The sequence below is a fragment of the Xyrauchen texanus genome, chromosome 11 (genome assembly GCF_025860055.1).
Source record: "Xyrauchen texanus isolate HMW12.3.18 chromosome 11, RBS_HiC_50CHRs, whole genome shotgun sequence".
Taxonomy (NCBI): Eukaryota; Metazoa; Chordata; class Actinopteri; order Cypriniformes; family Catostomidae; genus Xyrauchen; species Xyrauchen texanus.
The window spans coordinates 39,574,670-39,595,064 of NC_068286.1; the positions used below are offsets into that span (position 1 = coordinate 39,574,670).

The window sequence follows — 20,395 nt, forward strand, 5'->3', positions numbered from 1 at the left end:
TACTTCTAAAAATCATAATTGGTATTCATCAGAAGTAAGAAAGTCATACACATCTGGGATGGCATGAGGGTGAACAAATTGGAGAAAATTGGAGTAGGCGATGAGAGAACTTTCATTTTTAGGTGAACTATTCCGTTAAGCTTGTAATAACTTTAGCATGGTCGTTAAAGGAGAGACATTTTAATAACATTTGTTGGGCTAATTGCTAGCTATGTTCTGGATTATTTGCATAATTGCTTTATGAAAAACATAAACTTGTTTTAGTTCAGTTTAGAGACAGAACACAATAGCGAAATGCCACTTTTGTCACTCAACTGACCCTTTTCACTTGTCTTCCGTATGAATCATACTACTGCCCTCTACTGTTTAACATATTAAATAATGCCCTCGTGTGGTCCCAATACAAAAAACAACAATTTATTTGGGAAGTCCTACATGACAGCATTGACAGTATAAAATGCATTTTATTTGACAAAGAAAAAATACACTATATAGGAGTTTGTATCATCATTAGTTATGGGCACATCTATACAGAGTAAATTTATAGAGAAGGAGGCTAGAGAACAGAGAAGGCTCTAGTCATCATAGAAGCAATTTGTGAGAAGAGCTCTGAAGTGCCATCACCTGACTCTGCTGTTGAAGTGGCTCTGCAAGACAGCTCTGTAATGACACCCCCTGTCCTGCCACCCAACCAGCCTGTGCCATGGTTCTTTCATGGCTGACCTACAGGTCAAATATAATGTTTTATTTATTTTTTAAATTCACTCCAAAATGGTTACTGCATGACATTACTGCTTTCATTTGAAGAAATTATTATTCTTTTTTTTATTTTTTTATACATTTTAATACATGAAGGCTGCATGCCATTGTTTTAATGTAATTTGTTGATATATAAAGGCTTGGTCAAGACAACATAATGACTCAAAAATGACTAAATTATGATTCTTTCAAGAAGTGTAGGCTAAATAATGACTGAATCGATTGTATAATCCAGTAGATAGTATGCATTTATATCCAGAATAATATGAATTCTATTATGCAAAACAAAATAAATGAATTATTTTTTCCTTTTCCAGTTGACAAAATTCCTATCAAAATGGCCAGTTTTCTCTGAAAGGTTAGGTTATCAGAATTATTAAACATACCACAAAGGTACTGAATCTTTAACAAGAATACTTTTTAAATAAAAAATACAAAATAAATCATGCACCGCCAACCAAATAAAATATAGGCATAAATACATATGTGGAAATGTAAAACTCAGTAAATTCACTGGCAAATAACTATATTTAATAGTGAGTTTTAATGATAATGCACATATATAAACAAACATCCATGTATAATTGGTTTATTGTATCACTGTAACATTCATGATGACACAGATCTGAATAATATTTGCAACAGTGATATTTTTAAAATTTCATGAGTGTAGTAGCCTATAGAGCATGATAATAGCATCCATGTCTGAATATTCTGCAAAAAATAAATTAAATAAAAATCTGTTAAAATCAACCTAAATTAGAAAAACAACAATGTGAAGAATCCAACCAAAACACAGCATCTGGTTGCTGATTTAAAATAACGAACATTCAGAGGAATTAAATCAATTAAATACAGTACATTAAATAAATAATGCATATTTGCTTGAGTAAAATATAAAGTGACTGATTGGGGAAAAAAACCCACAATAAACAATTTAGAGAAAGACTAAAAATAACAACGTGCAGAAATGCAGTAACTGAACGACAAGACTGTGATAGCATTGACAGTCTGATATGATAATTAACTCACCCCACATAGCATTTTCTTTTTATAAGACCTGTTTCTGAAACTCTCCCTCTATAATTCAGGTATCTTTGAGTAAATGAAAATTTAGAAAGCCAGTGCTTGAAAAGCAGCTTTACATGTGTGGTTCATGGAAACAGAGACTGACAGAGACTGCAAACTATAAAAGTTTATTAAAATATTGCTCTTTCCAAGTGGAAAGAAAAATGTGCATCAAAGTCATCTCATTATGACAGCAACAGCACTGAATTTAAATTGTTTATGTATTCTGTATGCATTTTGTCACAGAACCTCACGCCTGTGGCATGACCATCATAATATTTCCACGTTCGACAGCTGTCAAAAAGAAGAGAACAGAAAGTGAAAAAAATCCACTTAAAGTTTTAAGCAACAGCAAATGGTCAGATACAGCAGCCCCAAACCATATTTAGAAACAGCACACTTAAAGTAATGCCATTGCATTAGATAACAAAATATCAAACAGAGTGGTAACATTTGTGATATAATATTGATTAACACAAAAAATTGACTCATCTTTCGTTTTATTTTATAAAAAAAAATTAAAAAAGGAAACAGTGAGGCCCTTAGAATGGAGGTGAATGGGGCCAATCCGTAAACATTAAAATACTCACCTTTTCAAACATATAGCTACACAATGTAAACATTATGCATGAATAGTGTGATAAAACTGATTTTACAACTTTTCTGCCATGATGACATAAAAACGGCCATAAAAGATGAAGATTTAAACAACTTTACAGCTCAAATAATACACACGTTTTGACAGAATATTTATGCAGATGATTTTATAAAATGATAAGCTTCAAATTTCTGCCTTTAAACACTCCAAAAATGGGCCCCAATTCACTTCCATTGTTAAGTACCTCACTGTAACCTTGATTTTTGCTTGTTTTAAGGAAATGGAGAGACGAGTCGAAATTCTTTTTTGTGGTCATCAACATTACGCCACACTCGGCATATTCATTTAAGTGTCCAAATCATTTTTAACATGTATTTTAATATGTAATATGTATTTTTGAGCAGATTCTAGTTTTGTTACCAACCCTGTTTAGAATGCATAGAGCTAATATACTGTAGGTGGGCCAAAAGAGTGCCATAATTAGCGCATTTATATCTCATTACCTTCTTCTGTAGATTCAGCTGGCTTAGCTTCCTCCTCAGCATCCAGTGTTATTTCAGTATCTTCTTCTGATGTCTGTATTGTGGTCTGTAGTGCTTCTTCCAGGGCCACTGATGTTGTTGTGATGTCTTCTACATGCTCAACGTCAGTGGCGAATGGCTCATGACACAATGTATTCTCTTCCTCCACTTCCAAAACATCCTCCACCTCTATAACAGCATGATCCTCTGAGGCTCCTGCTATTGAGGCAGGGACTTCAACGTAAACTTCAACCTCACCTGCTGCAGCTTCAACTGTAGCTTCTTCTTCTCCTGCATGTGTAGAGGTATGTTCTTCTAATTCCTCTTCTGTTTTTACATCCTCAGTGTTTGAATCACTGATCACTGGCTCTTCAGACACAGCTTTTCCAGTTACAGATGCTTTTGCACGGACCTCTGCGTCAACATCAGTAACCTCCAATCCATTGAGGGTCTCCACAGAACTCTTCTCAGCCATCCTCACTGTGGCTACCAAATGCTCATCCCCAACCGAAGCAGCTGCAATCTCTGCTGTAGACCCAGCAATGATTTTCACAGTCCATAGTAGGTCGGTCAGACATGGTGATAGCTGCAACAATATTAGATTGTTAATTGAACAAATACTGTGTAGGTAATGCCATAAGTGTCACTTTAATGACTTGGACATGCTTATTTTTACTCGTGGATGACTGATATGGGGTTTTAAGTGGCCAATGCTAATATTAGGCAAATATCTACACAGCAGCATAGGCCTATACATAATGGACTTTAATGATGGGAAATTAGATATACACAATATTTTACACAATATATAAAAATAATTCACTAAAATGTTTTAGAATAAAAAACATAAATAAATACAAATAATTTCAATGACACAAGCAGGAAATAACATTTCTGATAATAATCAATAAATTATCGCTCTTAAGAATGGCCACATTTTAACCCTCCTGTTTTAGGGTAGTTTTTGACCCGGCACAAGTAAAGAATATGTTTTAAATACCACATGATTTTTGGTACTAGAACCAAATGTTGTGACTTTGTCAAGACCATCAAAAAAACAAAATAATTCTATTTTTTGTATAAAATTGTTTAAGAGAAATAACTATTTAAAAAAAGTTTTCCCTCCATTGTCTTAAAGGGTCAATTTTGATCCGTATGGGCAGAACCATTCACCTTCAGATTTTCTGGATGGTATGCAGCTTTAAATAGTTTTTTGTGTGTATATGAATCAAATGTGACCTAAAAATATTTTACATTTTCTCAAATTTAGCCCGTAGTACGGAAGCCCTGAACCGCATGGTGGAAAAAAAGAAAATAAAAACTGTGAAAAAAATATATTAATTGTGTCTCAGTTCCTTCCTGAGCCTAAGTCTTAAAATGTTTTCTCTCTTCAAATTTTTTTTTTTATTCTCTCTTCAAATTTATTTGACATTCTTCACTTCTGCTGTAGACAGTGTGTTTCAAAAGCATAGACAACTTGTTATATTAAAATATATTATTATATACATTTTACCATGAAAGTCTGCATGTGACATATAGCAACAGAGAAAGCATTAAAAGCATAAAATTACATGATTACTGATAGTGGCACCTGGTGGCCAAGGTTGGTACCGCATTGCTTTTTTTTGAAGAGAGAAAAAAAACATTTGAAGAGAGAAAAAACACATTTTTTAAGAGAAAAAAAAAATATTTTGAAGAGAGAGAATTATAATTTTTTATTTTTTTTTAAGAGAGAGAGAGTTTTCAACCTTCCCCCCTCCCCATCTTGCGGTTCAGGGCTTCCGTACCCTAGCCCCATACTGTTCTCTATACATGAGTCACTGGGTACTGCATCTTTCCCACAAATGTAATTCTTACCTCTAAAATGGGGTTTGTGCACACATACACATGTCCACACACTCAAAAGATACACAGAGTATTCTTTTTTTGAACAGGTAAAACGTAGTAAACAAGTTTAATTTTATATGAAAGGCTAAAGGCCCCAATTGTAAAAGACCATTAGAAGTATTCTTCCCCCCAAAAACATTAGATGGCAGAGAGAACTGTTACAGCACCTTACTAAATCCCTAACACCGAAAAAAACTTTTGACATTAGTGGGAAGGAATGGATTTTTTGCAATGGATGTGCAAATATATGGTCCATTTTGACTTCTGAAAGGCAATAGATATTCATTTGTGAAATAGACGTGTCCTAAAATACAGTTGATTTTCTGCAAGCAGAATAAATTAGAAATAGTTTTAATACAGTTGAGATAATATAAAATGCCCAAAGTGATTTAAATAAATATAAATGCCAATGTTTGCCAAGTGTTTAACTAGTATTTATTTATTTTATTAAAAAAATTATGTTACTCCATTAATATTCAGAATGTAGCATTTTTTGTTCTCCTATCATAACCCAATTGGGACCACAGCAAAACAGATTTTTCGTAGAAGAGGGTCTTTATTGTACACTAATCAAGAATTTATGCATTTGGAATGGTTTTCATATGGTTGAAAAATGACCCGAAGGACAGTTATGGCCAATAATTGAATCTGCATGGCTTACTTATAGATGCCATGTGATATATTGTATTAAATTAACATGAAAATCAGATGCCAGAACTACTGTGAGGCCAACGTCTTTCCACACAAAGCTGTGCTAAATGTGCAAGCTCATCAGCTCTTCCATTTCCTTTACAGATTATCAGGATCAATTCACTTGGATGGACCAGGAGTGATGCCAGTTCTAATTCAAAAGGTGTGAAATATTCAGACATTCAAGGATGTCTCTTGGTCATGTCATTCATTGATTAAATCGTTAAGGTCAGTAAGGTTACCCAGGTTCTTTAATTCTGTACTTTAGACTTTGCTAGAAGCATATTAGTGCCTTGAATGTGATACAGAGCAGCAGGGGGCAGCGGAGTGCCTTGCTTAAGAGTTCACATGACCTGGTGTGGCAAGTCATGCTTCAAGCAGGATTTGAAGATGGCCACTAGGAAATCTTCTTAAACCACTGTAAGTTGCATAAGCCTCTAAGATTAGCAATTAAATAATCAACACACATAAGAGAGACAACACATGTAAGATGACAGAATTTCTAAAGCCTCTTCCATCAAAGTATTTGCCTCAAACCTAATATACAAATATTTGTTTAAAGTAAGCAAAATGAGAGCTACAATGTCATTCAGAACAACAACTAGAATGCATTTGGTTACTTTGAACAACATGTTATACATTGATAAGGCAGTGGGGGTAAAGCTGTATTAAGAGGAACTTAAGAGGATGAGCTAAAACATTTGAAGCGGATGATCTAAATGAAGCGAAGTGTTCTGTTTGAAAACACTGTGCAAGCAGGAATTATTCTAGAAACATATACACAACTTGTATAGCACTTTTTTTTAATTTTAGAGGTTACCAAAGCGCTTTACACGGTGTCCCAATCACCCATTCACACACACACCAATGGCAGCAGAGCTGCCATGCAAGGTGCTAGCCTGCCATTGGGAGCAACTTGGGGTTCAGTGTCTTGCCCAAGGACATGTGGGCTGGGAAACAAACTGCCAATCCGCTCTACCACCTGAGCCACAGCCACCCCACAACACGTGTCAAGAATTTTTGCATTATACTTTTTTACTCACACAGTGTAGGAAAGTTCTTAAAATGTGTAATGAAAATGGAATTAAAATGCAGAGTAAATATTAAGAACTTTATTTTTATAAATTCAAACATTTAATATTTTGGGGGGGGGGGTTTATAAATCAAAATTAACCAAGATTCATGAATGCTGTTAAAATATTATGCAGTGTTAGTAAATAATAGCTAATGCATTTACTAATGTTAATGTATATGTAGAACCTTATTGTAAGGTGCATCATTTTATTTTGGATGCTTATTGTCTTTGTTGTGAAAAATCAAGTGAAACTGTCTCCTTGCACATGTATATACATTTGTAAAAAACAAAACAAAATGAAAAAAAAAAAACACACAAAAGGCACTACAGATCTACCACAGGTTCTGAAGCTACAGCAGGCACATCCAGGAGGAGAGATGAGCTACAAAAGACATTAAAGTGTCTTAAAACAGGCTGAAGCTGGTATAAAAATCATGCCCCTTGGAATGATTTATAAAAGGTGAATTTTATTAAATGGACCCTTTTAGCACATTTCCGGTGTTTTAATGTGGAAGTAAACTCTGGAGCAAACTCAAGTTTTTGCCTTCACATTTGCTCCAATAACAAAAGAAAACAAAATCCCCTATTACGTTTACACAAGTTTTCAAAATGAAGAAAAATGAGAGAGAGAGATAGATGGATCACAGCAATCAGACATAAAAAATAATTAAGATATATAAAATTGCTAGATTTATGTTGTGAAACAAGACGTAAACTTGTCATCACAATTTGTGAAAAGGGTCCATAGACATGTTTTTGTTCCCATTCAGTTCTCTTTGACTGCCCTTAACCGCTCCTCCTCAAAGTCACTGTGGGATTAGCACCATGTGGAGCTCACAAGTGTAAAAAGGAAACGTATTCCTGCTCAGAGGATACAGATAGTCCACAACTGATTAATCAATTAAAAGAAGCACGACAGTACATGTAGGATAATCCAACTAGACCTTAACAGAGTGTTCTGGTGAAGGGATGGGGAAGGTTCATATAGGGATACACAGGCATCTAGACTTTTGGGGATTCAAGCTTCTTCCTCAACAGAACATGTCTCACCAGTTGTCTCTCCAGCAGGAACCTTAGTAGCAACATCCTCAACAGCAGGAGCTATTGCCTCTACAATGGCTTCCTCAACCTCTACTGCTGCAACCAGGAGTTCTGCAGGAGCTTCTTCTATAGCAACAACGGCCTCACTAGCAGGAGCCTCTGCAGCAGCAGGGGTGGGTTCTGCAGCAATCACCACAGCGATAGGTTCTGTGGTGGTGGCGAGTTCCACTGCTTTTTCCAAAGTTGAGGCTGCTTCTGCTACTGGGGCCACCTCAGCCACTGCAACTACCTCTACACAGAATATACAAAAAGGGAACTTTTAAGAAAGAAAGAAAGAAATATCAGATTCATATATTCATGCAGATTCAGAGTGTCCAAAATGGTTGACTTGTTCACTCATCACTACATAGTGACTGTCACAAATGAGGAAAGAGTGAGGGAAAATGAGTGTATTCAGACACAGTTCTAGACAACATTGTGCTCTTTTTGTATGACGTTGTGTGTCACATTCGGAATGATGAAAACAAAATCAGAAATTTGAATCACATATGGATGTGGTTTGGATTAGGTTGGTAAACATAGGGTTTCATGTGTTTTTTCCTTCTGCTTTACAAACTGATTTGAAATTGCTTTGTATCAGATATGCCAAACAAATATGATATTCTGATGTTTGTTTTTTGCCTGATATTTTATCAGATTTTTTTATATTATATCTGATTTTCATTGGCTGTCTGAGCAAAGCCTTATTGAAGATGATTACAATCAAAACAGTTTTGCTAATTCCATCTGTCATAATAGAACTCCACTAGTGTTACTGCTTAGAAGGACTACATGATATACATAAGGGATAAAGTACAGTCTGTGCCAGTTGTTATTGCACAATAAACCCTGACAGGGTGATCAGGGTCTTGTATCAACCTGAAGGGGTTTATTTTGCAATAACAACTGGCTGACTGTACATAATCCCACTTATTACACGGCTACTTACCAAATAAATACATGGACATAAATTATTGATTTGCGTTAAATGTAATGTAACCTGAGAAGAAAGAAACTGCTGAACAGCTGGAATCAACCTCCGGTTTGCATCTTAGTTCTGCTGGTGTTTATTTTGTGAATATGACCGTCTGACATACTCCTCAATATTCAGCCACTCATTCAGATTAGTAGCAGACTTCATTGACTTCTAAGAGCTTTAGCAGTGCTTAAACTTATTTAGCATTCCAAACTTTAATGGGAACTCTAAATAAACCCTAATTCCCTGCCACCTCAGACCAGGTCTTGCATTTTTATATTAAATCTGCATGCATGTTTGACTGGCTCAAGACCTTGTGGATCCAAAGGTTACAAATTGTAGTTCAGTCATGACAATTTTCGGAATTATTTTTCATGCTAATATGCTAATCTGTATGCTAACAGATTACAAATCAATGGACCTATCATCTTACATCATGCGAGCCAATTTGCTTAACACACCACATGTGATCGAGCCATCTGACTAACTGATAACAAGTAAAAAAAAATCAGTTTGTGCCGAGTTTCATGCCTGAATTTATAACAAAATCCAATACAAAAAAAAAATATTTAAAAAAAACCATGCAAGATAGTCCAGAAAAAGCAGAGCCCATAAGTACTGTCTTCAATTCTTAGAAGTTCCAAAGATGCCAACCATGCTTACTTAAAATGTCACAACTGTCACTGTAAACAATTCACCAACTCAGACTACAATAACTTCACAAGTTGTGTAACTAACTTGTGCTTCTATTCTGAGTAATAGGTGAATAATCAACCAGTGACAGAACAGAATAAAGCACACAACATAAATGCGTTAATTTGATAGAAAAATGTTGTTACTGACTTGGTTGAAAATGCATGCTGTTATAACAGAGATAATTGATAATAATCATTACTTACCGATCTCACCTGATGGAAGAGCAAAAGTAAGATGGTCAATAGCACGTAAACAAGAAATGTAAACAAATGACAGCTAAATGTACATTGAAATCAGAAGTTTACATACACCCTAGCCACATACACCCTTTCACAATTCCTAACATTTAAACATAGAAAACATTCGCTGTCTTAGGGCAGTTAGGATCACTATATTTTAAGAATGTGAAATGTCAGAATAATAGTAGAGAGATTTATTTATTTCAGCTTTTATTTCTTTCATCACATTCCCAGTGGGTCAGAAGTTTACATACACTTTGTTAGTATTTCATATCATTGCCTTTAAATTGTTTAACTTGAGTCAAACTTTTTGGGTAGCATTCCAAAAGCTTCTCACAATAAGTTGCTGAAATTTTGGCCCATTCCTCTAGACAGAACTGGTGTAACGTCAGGTTTGTATGCCTCCTTGCTCGCTAAAGTTTTTTCCAGTTCTGCCCAAAAATGTTCTATCAGACTGAGTCAGGGCTTTGTGATGGCCACTCAAATACCTTGACTTTGTTGTCCTTAAGCCATTTCACCACAACTTAGGAGGTATGCTTGGGGTCATCCTCCATTTGTAAGACCCATTTGCAACAATCTTTCACTTCCTGGCTGATGTCGTGAAATGTTGCTTCAATATATCCACATACTTTTCCTTCCTCATGAAGCCATCTATTTTGTGAAGTACACCAGTCCCTCCTGCAGCAAAGAACCCCCCCAACATGATGCTGACACCCCCATGCTTCACGGCTGGGATGGTGTTCTTTGGCTTGCAAGCCTCACCATTTTTCCTCCAAACATAACGATGGTCATTTTGGCTAAACAGTTCAATTTGTGTTTCATTAGACCAGAGTACATTTCTCCAAAAAGTAAGATCTTTGTACCCATGTGCACTTGCAAACTGTAGTCTGCAGTTTAGGCAGTTTTGAAGCAGTGGCTTCTTCCTTGCTGAGCAGTCTTTCGGGTTATGTCGATATAGGACTCGTTTTACTGTGGATATAGATACTTGCCCAGGAGAAGCGATCTATCTACAGGAGTCTGCAGTTGTATGTAAGTGTGTTTATTTCATTGTTTTTAAAGTTGTTATAGTGGTATTCATTGCTAGATCAGGTGCTGTTTGTTTACTGTCTTGAACGCGGGTCGCTTAGACATGTGTTTGGTGTGTGTGCGCGCTATATTTGTGTTGACTTGTCCCATAGTATTCGCTGATAGAATTGTTAGAGTTGTCACATAATATTAATTGCTAGATTTGTTTAAACTTGTCACGTAGGATTCGTTGCTAGATTTGCTTAGAATTCGGGTTGGTTATCCTGTGTGTGGGTAAAACTATCGTCGTTTTAGTGTCTGCAAACAGTGCTTCACTTGTTTTAGAGTATTATTTATTGCTAAAGTGCAGCATAATTTATTTGCGCTGTACAGAAGTTGCATTTGTTCCCGCGCAACCCTGATTTTCGGTTTCGGGTGACCACGTGACTAGCTTTGTTGTGCTAAGTAGCATTAAGGCGTGGCTGCTTTTTTTTCCACTGAACGGCTCGTAAAAGTGGTTACTTATTGGACTTAATGCTGACACGGAAGCGGCAGCGGAAGTGGTGGCCCTCGTGTGAAGCCCTCCTTGTGTGAAGACCTACTTGGGTAAAGACCAGCGAGTCTACCTGTGCGAGTCCACAGAGCAAGGACACTGACAAGGCTCCACTCACCAAAGCACTTGTATTTTTCTATTCTATCTCTTTTATTATTTTACTTATACATGCATATTAACATGTCTAGTTCACTAATAACACATGCCTTCAAGCACATCCCTGTTATCTGTTGTAGACCGTTCACAAGATACAGATGCAAGTCAAAACGCAACCCACACAACCTACGGCCGCTTTGCACTTCAACACCTGCTCCACTCTTGTTCTCAGTTGGACCCTGGAACTGCCAGTCTACTGTGAACAAAACTGCCTTCATCCCAGCTTTCGCCACACAGTCCACCCTCAGCATTGTGGCACTGACGGAGACATGGATACGTCCTGAGGATACAGCAACACCTGCTGCTCTCTCCAACAACTTCTCCTTCTCCCACACCCCTCGACATACTGGTAGGGGTGGGGGAACAGGTTTGCTCATTCATAATAACTGGACTTTTTCACCACAGGCTTCACTATGTAACAATACATATTTTGAATTCCATGCCATTACTACAATGCAACCCACAAAATTACACGTTGTTGTCATCTATCGCCCCCCAGGTCAGCTGACAAGCTTTCTTGAGGAATTGGATGTTCTGCTGTCCTCCTTGCCAGAGGATGGCAGGCCACTTGTGGTTCTTGGCGATTTCAACATACACCAAGACAAACCCCAGGCCATTGAACTGAATACTCTTCTGGCCTCATTTGACTTGGAAAGACTGCACACCACAGCAACTCACAGGTCGGGCAACCAGCTGGACCTCATTTTTACACATAACTGTACCACCTCTAATATTCTTGTTACACCTTTACATGTCTCTGATCACTACTTTGTTCAATTCAACATGATTCTCCAATCCATTGTAAAACCAACCCCACATTTGGTTTCCTTTCGCCGTAACCTCCGTTCCCTCTCACCCTCTCGCCTTTCCACTGATGTCTCTGCCTCTCTTCCCACAATAAATGTATTTTCCATGCTTGATGTAAACACTGCCACAGACACACTTAGCTCTACTTTAACAACCTGTCTAGACAACATCTGTCCTCTCTCCTCTAGACCAGCACGGACTACACCACCCAGCCCCTGGCTGTCTGACGTCCTTCGTGAACATCGGACTGATCTCAGGGCAGCTGAGAGGAGATGGCGGAAATCTAAAGATCCAGCTGATCTAGGTAAATATCAGCTTCTGCTCTCCTTTAACTGACACTGAGGTCTCTAAACTCCTCCTCTCCAACCACCCCACAACCTGTTACCTTGACCCCATTCCATCACACCTTCTCCAGGCCATCTCTCTGTCCATCCTACCGGCACTTACACACATAATTAACACATCCCTTCTTGCAGGCACTTTTCTCACTACATTTAAGAAGGCTCGAGTAACCCCACTGCTGAAAAAACCTGCACTTAACCCCACACAGGTAGAACACTACAGACCAGTCTCTCTCATCCCATTCATGGCAAAAACACTTGAAAGGGCAGTTTTCAATCAGATCTCTGCCTATCTCCCACAGAACAAGCTGCTGGATGACAATCAGTCAGGCTTCAAAAGTGGACACTCCACTGAGACTGCCCTGCTGTCTGTCATCGAGTCGCTGAGACAGACGAAAGCTGAATCCAGATCATCCTTTCTGATTCTGCTGGCCCTTTCTGCTGCCTTTGACACAGTCAACCATCAGATACTACTCTCCACCCTCTCTAAACTGGGCATCACTGCAACTGTGCTTGACTGGTTCAACTCTTATCTCTCAGAAAGGTCCTTTGAGGTAGCCTGGAGAGGGGAAGTATCCAAGCCACACCAGTTACTTACTGGGGTACCTCAGGGATCAGTGCTTGGGCCACTTCTCTTCTCCATATACACAACATCACTGGGACCCATCATCCAGTCACATGGTTTCTCTTACCACTGCTACGCTGATGACACGCAACACTACTTGTCTTTCCAGCCCAACGACACCACAGTGACCGCTCGAATTGCTGCCTGTCTGGTAGATATCTCAGCCTGGATGAAGGAACACCACCTTCAACTCAACCCAGCCAAGACCTAACTCCTTGTCTTTCCAGCCAACCCTGCTGTTGAACACAACATCACCGTGCAGCTGGGTCCAACTACAGTTTCGCCTTCCAAAACGGTCAGAAATCTAGGGGTAACCATTGATGATGAGCTAAATTTCACAGACCACATTTAAAAAACTGCAAGATCATGTAGATTTACACTCTACAATATCAGGAAGATAAGACCCTTCCTCTCTGTACATGCCACACAACTGCTCGTTCAGTCCCTTGTCATAACTAGACTGGACTACTGTAACGCTCTCATTGCAGGCCTTCCTGCATGTGCTATTAGACCTTTCCAAATGATCCAGAATGCAGCAGCACGTCTGGTCTTTAATGAACCTAAGAGAGCACGTTACACCACTTTTTGTCTCTCTCCACTGGCTGCCGGTTCATGCACGTATTAAATTCAAGGCCCTGATGCTGGCATACAAAACAGTCACTGGGTCTGCTCCAGCATACCTAAAAACATTTATGCAGAGCTACGTTCCCACCAGAAGCCTGCGGTCGGCTAAGGAACGTCGCCTTGTCGTACCAAAACAAAGAGGCACCAAAACACTTTCCCGGAATTTCAGTTTCATCATACCACGGTGGAGGAATGACCTTCCCAACTCAATCCGGGAAGCTAACTCACTCTCTATCTTCAAAAAACGGCTAAAAACACATCTTTTCCAAAAGCACTTAAAGGTGGGGTATGTGATTTGCAAAACGGCCGGCAGATTTTGAAAATACACAACTCTAAGGTCCTACCTTCTCTCCCCCAACGCTGGCCCTGACTCCACCCATTCGAAAAACATGGACGCGCAATCATGCACGAGCGAAAACTCAGATGCGCAGTGTTCTAGACTCACTAGTCAAACAGTGCATTCACCTGTCAGACAATTTTTCAGAGCAAATTGTTGACACAGCAGGAGGAGGGGTTCGCGATACCACTCTTGAAAGGTGTAGAGCTGATTTTCTCATAACTGTAAAAAAAAGAACATAGCCAGCCCTGGCGTCTGTACAGCGGTCTTCTATTCAAAACAGGATTCATAGAAATGTGGAACAACCCCACTAGCACTATAAAAGCTCTATTCTCCATACATAAATACAATCGCTTCCTGTTACTGGGTCACGAGCTTTGAGTATGCGCATCGAACGGGACACGCAGCGCCAGGGTGGTGGGGGAGGGGGCATGGTACGACCGTTTGATTGACACATTTTCCGGTCCAATGATTCTAGATGGTCTTGAAAATGATTGGCTGGAGTTTTTCGAGTCCTGCCCGTTCCACAGATGATTAAATTGCTTAATTTTCATTTCAGTGCTTCTAATTTACAGCCAGTAAGTGGGTTAGAAATAGGATTTCAAGTTATTTTGAAAAAATGGTCAAAAAAGAAAATCACATACCCCACCTTTAACCAGTCACTAAAATATATATATATATATATATATATATATATATAAAAATTATTTACATTTCTTGTTGCACTTAAATCTGTTTTGTATACTATTCTGATGATAGTGAAACTTTGTAATATGGCACTTTTTGTACCACTGTCTCCCTAAGATGATTCGCTGATGTTTTTTCCTCTTTTGTAAGTCGCTTTGGATAAAAGCGTCTGCCAAATGAATAAATGTAAATGTACCTGTATCCTTTGCTGTTCTTCTGGGATTGATTTGCACTTTTCGCACAAAAATACGTTCATCTCTATGAGACAGAATGCATCTCATTCCTGAACTTTATGATGGCTGTGTGGTCCCATGGTGTTTATACTTGCGTACTACTGTTTGTACAGATGAACATGGTACCTTCAGGTGTTTGGAAATTGCTCCTAAGGATGAACCAGACTTGTTTTTCTGTGGTCTTGGCTGAGTTCTGTTGATTTTCCCATGATGTCAAGCAAAGAGGCACGGAGTTTGAAGGTAGGCCTTAAAATACATCCACAGGTACACTTACAATTCACTACACCTCCTATCAGAAGCTAATTTTCTGGAATTTTCCAAGCTACTTAAAGGCACAGTTAACTTAGTATATGTAAACTTGTGACCCACTGGAATTGTGATATAGTATATGTAAACTTGTGACCCACTGGAATTGTGATATAGTCAATTGAAAGTCAAACAATCTCTCTGTAAACAATTGTTGGAAAAATTATGTGTCATGAACAAAGTAGATGTCCTAATTATCTTGCCAAAACTATAGTTTGCAAATATTAAATCTGTGGAGTGGTTAAAAAATGAGTTTTGATGACTCAACTGTAGCTAGCTTAGTGGCTGCGGAGTAACCCACAGAGAGTTGATCAGGCCACTGAAAACTGCAGGAACCAGACATACTAGAACAGTGACAGAGCCAGGCAACCATCACTGCATCATAGCACCAGTCAATTCAAATAACCCAGGAGTAAAACTACTCTGAATAGGAATATAATCAAAGCTGTCTGTATACATCATTCCACCCTACTGACGTTGAAAAGATTAACAGTGATTTAGCATTAACAGCCAAACTGAATAACCAGTACGGTCCTCATTATTGATAAAAAAAAAAATAAATAAATAAAAAGAAACACAATACAACAAGTACGTAAATGGTTTGTGTTTGCAGTTCTGAAAGCAATAAAATTAGTTAACTATTTATACCAAACCTCCTTGATATTTACATTACATTTTGATATATGGCACTGACATCTAAAACAAACACTCAATCATACACATTGAAATGGTTAGCACTTACTCTTAGGTCTGGCCTCGATTTGAGCAATTCTGTCATTGTATCTTGCACTGTCAGAATTTATTGTCTTATAACCCTGTAGGAGGAAAGGGGGAAAATTTTACAGTACACACAGAGTGAAAACATAGACAGTTGAAACTGAGGCCATCTCAACTACAGTAGCTCCCTTAAACAAAATGGAATCAAGATGGAAAGGGACTTTGCTTGTCACATGATCACTGTGACACTTATTCCCAAAGCTGCCTAAATTAGTGGGATATGAGGCGAGTAAAAATACTCACATATACAAGAGCAGCAGTAAGTGAGCCTCCACCAAGCACCATATAGGCGATGTTTGTGCCCGAAGCAGGTATCCCAAAGGACATCTGACGTGTAGGTACAACTATTGAAAGAAGGACGGACACACATATGAGTAATAACCAGGCCTGGAATAATGCATACTGCATTCAAATGAAGCTGAACTAGGTCTTGAGTAGTGTAATTATCTCCATATATATATATATATATAAATATAAACAACTCCATAAAACCCAGCCTGCCAATTTATGTCGGAGGCTCAGTTTGCACATTTTCACCAGCCCCCATCTCAACCCCTGAACCCCCTCCCCCACCATGAGAAACCACTACAATCCACTCAGTGTGTAGGGTGAAGAGATCAGGTTGTGTGCTAAAAAAGGCATGTTTTCTTTTATTAGATTGTGTTTGGTACATTCAGACACCAAAAATAAGTTGCATCGCAGAAAAATCTGTCCTTGGCTATAACTTATTTTCACAAACTCCACTAATACCTTTCTTACAATCACTCCGGACTGCATTCTCAAACACTCCAAAACAATACAACACTTTTTAATGGGACAAGCTTCCATTTACATGCAAGGGATAAATGTAGAACAATTGTACATTATCCCACTTTTCAGATTTACACTGTTAAGCTGTGATCGAACACAAGAACGTGTTCGCATCTTGTGCTGTCTGCTGTGGGTAAGTGTGGTTTGTTCTCTGTATAAGATACGAATAAGATGCACATATTAGTGGAAGCTTTATAAACTTTAATCAAAATGCAAAGCTATAGGGCACAAGACAAACCTAGCTAGCATGTAATGTGCATGGTTGCAGTCAAACACACATAGGCCTACACTGTTTTGCCACACTGAGACAGCAGAAGGGAACACAGTGTCCAATAGTGCAGCACCCCTCCCCTTCTCTCTCTATCTCTCTCTGGCCTAACAATCCACCCAGAGAAACATTTCATCCCACAGGAGCACAGAACATGGGCCGTCTTAACATCTTAACATGCTAAAAAAAAAGGCCTCTGTGCAGCATACACTATCATAGTGTTACACTGTAAAACCTGGACTTATTACTACTAAACAAACAAACAAACATAAAATCTCAGGATGTCCTGTCATATATTTAAAGTTGGACATTTTTCAACTCAAAAAAGCCACAGAAGCTGCAGCTATTGTAATAACAATGTCCTGCAATGAGGCAACCTTAGCCTCCTTTATACGTTTAATCTCATTTACGACTGCGTCAACAGACCTTTAAGGTGAAGCTAGATGTGCAGGCTCCAAGAAAAACATGTGCGCTGTCATGCTACCCCTAAAAGTATCACTCAGGTACTTATCAGGTACTCAATCCGGTACAAACACAGTTTTTTATCTTTTGGCATTGTATAATTCTACCCCAGTGGAGTGGATATGGTCTGCACTTATTCTTTTTTGTATTCACACTCATTATTTTGATTCACGCTTATTATTTTTTGGATCCGTGACCACAATACTTTTGAAGATGGTCCCTATATTTGCGACTGTTTGTGAATAAAGAATGTCCAATGTCAAGCCAAATTTATTGCATTATTTATTGATGTGTATATCAATAAATATATTGATTGCTTCGTCACTTGTTTCTATTTTCTATTTTATTTTTCTATTTTGCTGCAGTATCGTGCAAAAAGAAACTACATGTTGCCGTGCCAACGATGCCAACAATAGGTGGAAATTGTGGGGTCGGGGGTCAAGACCCCCATCTGAGGGTTGCCCCCAAAATATCCTTAAAATATGTGTATTGTAAATAATATAATGATATATTCTTAAAATAATTGTTTAAGAAATAAAATAATACAAATGCAAACGGGGCAACAACAAAAAAACCCTTGGTGTCCCCTTCAAAAATTGCTCTTGAGAATTGTTATGTTTATTGTCCCCCCAACATTTTGATGAAATTTTCGCCCCTGATGCCAACGTAGAATCAGTACATAACGGCACATTCAGCAACATGGAAATGCGGATCAAGTTGGGTTCTGAACTCGCGACTACATTGGTGCAGCTTGTAAAAACATACATCAAACATACACACCAACCAAGCCCTTTTTTTTTTTTTTGTAACGTAACCTCCCATCTTTGAATGATTGGCTAGAGGGGTAGCTGTCGATCAAGAACTAGTGGACAAATGGGGGACGCAAAATGGCCCCTGATTTACATGAAACTACTCCCAAGATTTGGGAAACCAAACGCAGAACTTGGAAACAAAAGTAAAGAAAAATACAGTGCAAGCATTAAATGTTTTTTAATTGTATTAATTTTTTTTTTTATAAATATGAGCAAAATTGTCAAAGAGCACAAAAAACAGTAATATAACCAAGAAAACCATGATTTTGTTTGCAATTCTGATGACTTCGCTTTAACTTTTTTTCAGTTTTTCTTTGTAGCATATTTTAAATGTGTTTATATATTTTTGATTCATGCTTGTTATTTTTTTATCTGCACTTATTATATTAATCTGCGCTTTATTTATTTTTGCGCTTACTGTTATTTTTTTTTTTATCTGATCCCATAGGTGGAGACATGTTTACGTGCAGAACCCTAGGCAAATTCATGTTGACAGAGCCCCGGGCCCTTTGCAAATATTTGGGCAATTTTAGGAAATGCCTGAGCAGATTAAATGAATGCTTCAGTTCAATCATGCACAAAAATGCTGTTGACAGCAGAAAAGAAGATTAGACCTCAAAGTTAGAGGGGACAGGAGATTTTTTTTTTTTACTTTTAAAGCAACAATGATAGGTCGAAATGTACAGTAAGCATCTGCATGCTGTTCAAACTCAGCGAGTGAAACGTTTAACAGGAAATTAACTTTAAACAAGCTCAGAGACAACTATTTCTTATAGATGCAATGTGACTGGAACAAGGCAGGGTGCAATGTGCTCATCCCAGCTGTCTGTTAATGAAAATATATCTTAAAAAAATACATAAAAATAATATTCCAGATTACTGGTTATTAAATGAAATAAAATTAAATGCAAAATTATTTTTTCTTGGACTCCGGGATAATGCACACATCCACTATTCATTACCATATTCCTACATATAATTACATAAATAGTTATCATAACATTGCATCACAATACAAATCATCATAACCCAACAAAAAGACCATGTAAAACACCACAAATAATAAAATAATTAATTAAATAAATTCTAACACTTGCATGTAAATTAACATAATGTTACTTCAGAATGGATTTAGGTAGTCCATCTAAATTGTTAAATAACACAAACATCAGAACTCAATGTTCCAGACAGGGATAAAGTGGCAAAGCACTGGCACTCCTCCTAAAGGGGGCGGATGCACGAACCAGAGTTCAATTAAAATCTAGCAAAACTGGTTCCAGATTATTCATAGACCTTTCTTTGACATTTTGTATCGTATGCTGATATTCAAAATAATAACAGAAATTGCATTAAATGTCTATTATAATCGTGTGTAAATTATAGTTTTCTTACCATTTCTGGATAAAGGATAAAGTGTTTTGTGTGCCAGGGGCGCGAGTCTCTGCCAAGCCGCTCTGCAGAACATCATTATTCCCTCAGTGGATCCAAAAACCTGCGAGTGTATGAAGACTGAAAAGTTCAACCAACAGCCTTCATCAAACTTGCTCGTGTCTCTTTGGGTGTCTTGATCCTTTTAAACTGCGTTATTTTGTAACCCCGCCCGATTTCTGACAGGCCCCTCCTCCTGCGTTCGGATTGGCTACTAAGAGTCTACGATTGAGCGGTTGAGAAGTCGTTTATTTAACCAGAGGGACAATAAGTTCGAAGTTCAGTGCGAATTTTAAATGGTTAACATTAGACAAGACAAAATTATCACATGCATTAAATAAGTTGTTTACAGCTTTGTATATTAATAGTATTTGTGTTGCAGTGCTTTACATAAGGTTCCATATATTAACAAAATTTAACAGCTTCAGTTAACATAAATTAACAATAAACAATACTTTTTATATTAATTTCAACAAACAATATATTTTTAAAACCAAAAGTTGAATTTGTTAACATTAGCGTATGCACTATGAACTAAGGTGAACTAACAACGAACAGTACTATTTTTATTAACT

The 20,395-nt window shown here is 37.8% G+C and overlaps 1 protein-coding gene across 2 annotated transcripts; it reads right to left on the minus strand.

The window, feature by feature from the left end:
- Positions 1 to 910: 910 nt before the first annotated feature.
- On the minus strand, positions 911 to 19,952 carry LOC127651958 (protein MGARP-like). Of its 2 annotated transcripts, XM_052138022.1 has the most exons (5): positions 19,785 to 19,952; positions 16,284 to 16,384; positions 16,006 to 16,078; positions 7,649 to 7,930; positions 3,296 to 3,532 (listed from the first exon to the last, which is right to left on the minus strand). In XM_052138022.1, exons 1-5 carry the CDS (start codon positions 19,858 to 19,860, stop codon positions 3,444 to 3,446), a joined length of 621 nt encoding a protein of 206 aa, XP_051993982.1. In that variant the 5' UTR covers positions 19,861 to 19,952; the 3' UTR covers positions 3,296 to 3,443. The 2 variants fall into 2 exon arrangements, with proteins under 2 accessions (XP_051993981.1, XP_051993982.1); XM_052138021.1 differs by lacking the exons at positions 16,006 to 16,078; positions 16,284 to 16,384; positions 19,785 to 19,952 and adding an exon at positions 911 to 2,121 and having other exon boundaries at positions 2,929 to 3,532; positions 7,649 to 9,546.
- Positions 19,953 to 20,395: the final 443 nt, after the last annotated feature.